At 40.7% G+C, this 5553-nt stretch overlaps 1 protein-coding gene across 1 annotated transcript; it reads right to left on the reverse strand.

Moving 5' to 3' along the window:
- Nucleotides 1–5313, reverse strand: LOC131285123 (carbohydrate sulfotransferase 9-like). The gene is given in 4 exon segments (XM_058313983.1): nucleotides 1–273; nucleotides 275–744; nucleotides 809–928; nucleotides 5208–5313. Coding segments are annotated over 4 exon segments (969 nt in total).
- Between the last annotated feature and the right edge of the window lie 240 nt (nucleotides 5314–5553).

Here is a 5553-nt window from a genome sequence, read left to right on the forward strand (position 1 = left end):
TCAAAAGTTTAATGCTTTCGTAACTTGAAAATAATTTTCGGCAGAGTATCCAAACAGCTCAAAGTCTATCTTATAAATACTGTACAACTTATCCATCTGCTGCTCTGTAATCTGTGAAAAATATTTTTGAATAAGCTTGTTTAGCGCTTCCTTGCGAACGTGATTAATATGTACGACCTTCACTTTTCCTTCCAAACGAGTCGCTTTCGTGAGTAACCGTATGTCACGTTCGTATGTTTCCATCTTCACAATTAAATCGTACCGTGCCAGGCACAGGTGTGCACAGATTGTTCACTGGACACCAGTGAATGTCTAGGGCACTCGTATTATTATTATTATATTGCACCTCGTCGATTATGTACTGAACAAAATCTCGGAACGAAATAACACCATTGCCTGTGGGGTGGTATCGTCGGTAAATCGCGCGAGAAACTTGCGAATAGTACGCATTTTTCATGCTAACCAATCTATCCTCGAATGCACAAATCAACCGCTCAAATGGATGCCGTACAATGATGAAGGAGAACGAATGCTGCATCGAATTCCTGAGTGTTATGCGGTTTTCTTTCTGATAGAACTGTCTAGCAAGTAGCAAGTTGTCAACGTTCATGATTTAATAGTCGGTGTAGCCGGCCCAAGAGTTGAAGTTGTAGAACCAGGAACTGGTGGCAGCTTTAAACACAAGACAGTAAAGCAAACTGTGATTCTTGCTGTGCAAGTAGAATACCGGCTGGAGGTTTGTATCTGCAACAAGAGGGAGCAAGTTGTTATACACTATTCCTGTGAAGCATGCTACTTTTGTTCTTACGTCCACCGTTGTTTAATCTTTTGCAGGAGCTTTCCAACTGTGCTAGCCTTTTTTCATTCGTTTGTTCTGTTGTTTCTTCGTGCTGGCGAAACCAATGAAATCGGGTGCTGAAGATGAAAACTACTAATATTGTAAGTAAAACATAGCAAACGACGCGACCATGGACGCCTAATATGTCCAGCACAAGTTGTTTGTTACTGTCGCGTTTTTTAATTTTGCGTATAAAGCGTCTAGTACAGGGGTGTCAAACATGCGGCCCGCAAGAACATTGGGTGCGGCCCGCGACCCCTTTGAAACATTACATCGAAAGAAAGAAGATAACAAATGCGGAGCAATAAGTTAGCTATTGTAATTATATACCTTTACTTTTCTAAAATCTTTACCAAAATACACAATAGTGTTGAACTGCAACATATATTTCAATAAACTTGATTTGAATTCGTTAAAATTTGGAAAACGATTGAGCAACAAACCCTCTCTTTTACTCAAAATTGGTAAATTTTATAAGAAGTAATATAATATGAAAAAATGTGAAAATGTAAAACTATTAAGATAAAACCACATTGATAACAACATATTTTCATCACTCCAATCAATTATATGGTTTGGCCCGCGAGCCTATTTTGGGAGAAAATGCGGCCCGCAAGGTGAAACGAGTTTGACATCACTGGTCTAGTACATATCACACTCATGTTTGATCACAGTCTGTTAAGGGCGTGCCTCTGGCTAGACTATTTAGCGACCAACACCGTTTACTACGGCATCATATCGCATATTGTTCAATTCTTGTTTTAACAGTTTGAGCGGCAGACACGTTTTTACGGCGTTTTCATTTTCATTGCTGTGTCTTGAACATTTATGAATGGAAGTGGATTTCCGTAAACGCTCGCAATAACACAATTCAACATTATCGTACGCCCAGCGTATCTGCGTCATTGAATGAGCAAACAACTCGTACTGAGAGATCTAAGTAATACCGTTCAAAGCCGTGCGACTTAATTTACAAGCATTTTAATATTGTTAATATTGTTTATTTGTTTATTTGTTTATTTGTTTATCTTATTGCTTGCCTCTAGGGCTATGCAAATACCGCTTAAGATTAACACAGGTATAGTAAAACTTAACTACATGCCAACTGACGTAGGCAGATTGAAGATGGCCAGGATGGTGCTATTTTTTCAAATCAGGCGTGACTTATTTAGGGCATAAGATAACATATAAAGGTATTTTTCCTGACGAATTGAAATTCGTTAAAGTAAAGAATTTCCCAACACCTACAAACGGAGACGAAATCGGACGCATGCTCATTTTTGAGCGTCCGGATTAGCTTTGGGCCCAGTGTAATTTTACATGCCTCGGACCTTATTGATTTTTTTTCGTAAAAACCCGTACAGATGTGTAGCGACGTTAATTATAACCAAATCATGAATATAAAACTTCCTTATCTTTACTGTCATTCTTTCCGCTACATGCTTCTGCTGCACAAATATATTAAAGAGTAACAATAACACGAAGAAGTTTTAAACACAAACGAAACGAAAATGTAACCGCAGTTTGTAGAAACAAAGCTGGTACAAAGGTTCCAATAAACCCGTAAATAATCACACATACGCGCACGCAATGCGTACCAGTGCGACGAAGAGAATAAAAACAAAAAAAAACATAACCCAAAACCGCCACGATATCGCGCAGAGCAAACAGCCTGCAAAACTAACGGGTGCAATATCCCGTGTACAATCACACATACGCGCATATGCATACATACGAAGGGGAAAATCGTACCCTTCAACTTCGCCTAAGACCGACACTGGCGGATCGACACTGATCGACCGACGCGACTCATGAATTCGTCAGTCCCTAAGGACCGACATGGCGTGAACGGAAACTTCATCGTCAGTCCCCAGGGACTAACATGGCGGTTAACGTGTTAACGTGCGAAATAGTATCAAATGCAATCGATTACCGAAAACTTTAAGGGCTCTTAAACAGAGGCGGATTAAGCATTCTAGGGGCCCCAAGCAGCTATAAGTTGGAGGCCCCAAAAACATGTAATACTTTCAGCATTCAATTCTATATTCCAAAATTTATAAAATTTCGTCAATTAGAGAACTAATTTATTTTTATTTTTTTAATTAATTTCTTTTTGCGATTTAAAATTGACAATTTTGAAATGTTTCAAAAAGAAAAGGCACGAATGTTAATCAAATTTACTTTATTTGAAAATGTGCAGCAAATTACTTTTGCTAATCCATGTCCTTAAGCTATTGTGAGCATTTTCCTCTTCTTTAATCAAATTTCTACACTGATCTCTTTCATTTTCGTCTGTACATCAATCTCATATTTTAACCTAAAAAATACGCCTCCTGTATTGCATCAAAACACAATTCAGATAAGCTGCATCATACTGACATTTTCATATTTTTAATTTATTTTCATTCAACAGTAAATTCATAACCTCATTACGCATTTGATAAACAATCAACTTTGTTGTAAAATGATAAACCTAATTTCAATATTAAATTTAAAAAAATGCGCCAAAACGACGGGGCCCTTCGAAATCCCGGGGCCCCAAGCAACTGCTTAGTTTGCTTACTCTATGATCCGCCTCTGCTCTTAGTGATAGATCTAGTGATGATTGATTGGCCATCGAAATAAAGCGCAATTTTTCAGCTCGCGAAATAGTCAAATCATTCGGAGGGAGCCAAATCACTCTTCCCGAGCCAATTCCCTCTTGCTGAGCCAATTCTTCCTTCCTGACTCGGGGTCCACACTGCAGCGCGACGTCCCGTTTCAAAAGTAGCCCAGTTTCGGCAGAACAATCGCGCAAGCCAAGCGCGACAGAGGTAGGAGAGTATGTGGAAATATGTATCACATTGGGGCGCAAACTCGGCTAAAATTTTTTATTGAATTTTGAGGTAGTAATGCATGATATTTGTTCAGCTACGTATTTTATGCACCCTGAGTGAGTTTGGCGCTTCCACATTTGAAATTCACTGAGAAAACAAACTTAAACAAACAACGACGATATTTTGGCCCGCCGCAAGAAGTATATATTTCCACATCATCTCCTACTTGTTGAAGAGCAGTTTGTTTACGTTTCGGCACCCGAAAAAACTTTGGTAAAAATATCAATTAAAACGGAGTTTGATAACTGAATTACATTTGTGAAGTCTAAAAATAAGTAGTACAACGAAAAATCCGATGTTTCGTAAAGAATATTGTTCGTTTTGTTCGCGTTTGTGATTCGGTTTGTTTACGTTTTGTCCAGCTGTCGGTTTGTTTACGTTTCGAATCGACATTTGACAAGAGCTAGCGCGACGTCGCGTTTTTCGCTGCTCCTACACTAGCGCGATTTGTGCGACATTTTTTTTGTATCTCGGGGTCCACACTGCAGCGCGACGTCCCGTTTCAAAAGTAGCACAGTTTCGGCAGAACAATCGCGCAAGTCAAGCGCGACAGAGGTAGGAGAGTATGTGGAAATATGAATCACATTGGGGCGCAAACTCGGCTAAAATTTTTTATTGAATTTTGAGGTAGTAATGCATGATATTTGTTTAGCTGCGTATTTTATGCACCCTGAGTGAGTTTGGCGCTTCCACATTTGAAATTCACTGAGAAAACTAACTTAAACAAACAACGACGATATTTTGCCCCACCGTAGGAGGTATATATTTCTCCGTCATCTCCTACTTGTTGAAGAGCAGTTTGTTTACGTTTCGGCACCCGAAAAAACTTTGGTAAAAATATCAATTAAAACGTAGTTTGATAACTGAATTACATTTGTGAAGTCTAAAAATTAGTAGTACAACGAAAAATCCGATGTTTCGTGAAGAATATCGCTCGTTGTGTTCGCGTTTGTGATTCGGTTTGTTTAGGTTTTGTCCAGCTGTCGGTTTGTTTACGTTTCGAATTGACATTTGACAAGAGCTAGCGCGACGTCGCGGTTTTCGCTGCTTCTACACTAGCGCGATTTGTGCGACATTTTTTTTTTGTATGGAGTTCGGCCGCCTGTCAGGCGACGTCGCGTTTCGTGACGGGACGTCGCGCTGTAGTGTGGACCCCGAGTATGGAGTTCGGCCGCCTGTCAGGCGACGTCGCGTTTTGTGACGGGACGTCGCGCTGTAGTGTGGACCCCGAGTGAGCCAATTCTCTCTTCCTGAGCCAATTCACTCTTCCTGAGCCAATTCACTCTCCCTTAGCCAATTCGTTTCACTGAGTCGAAACATTCTAACTGAGCCAATGGATTGGCTCACTGAGCCGAATCACTCTCACTTAGCCGAAAATAAATCGTCTTGGTGAATTGATCCGTTTCATTCATTGGTATGAATTGGCTCACTCACTCACTCTGACTCACTTTGCACTTCACTACTGGAGACACGACCAGATCGCAGCCACTTACGTAGACTACAGAAGGTGCGAATTCCAGCGAGGATTCGCCTCCGAATTTCCAAGGATGTGTCCGAGTCACATGTGACTTGGGATCCAAGGTATACGAAGGAACCCATCTCCTCCAGAGTGTCTGGATAACGACAGGTGATGCCGGGAAAAGTATCTGGGGTGTTATCCCTAGACCCTATTCCTTGCATGTATTTTGTCTTTGACGTGTTGATCTGGAGTCCAACTCGCTGAGCTTCTGACTTAAGTCCAGCATACGTTTCCGCAGCCGTCCTCTTGTTAATCGCAACAATGTCAATGTCGTCCGCGAAGCCCAGGAGTTGAATTGAGCGCCAGAAGATGGTACCTCA

The sequence above is a fragment of the Anopheles ziemanni genome, chromosome 3, assembly GCF_943734765.1.
Source record: "Anopheles ziemanni chromosome 3, idAnoZiCoDA_A2_x.2, whole genome shotgun sequence".
NCBI lineage: Eukaryota > Metazoa > Arthropoda > Insecta > Diptera > Culicidae > Anopheles > Anopheles ziemanni.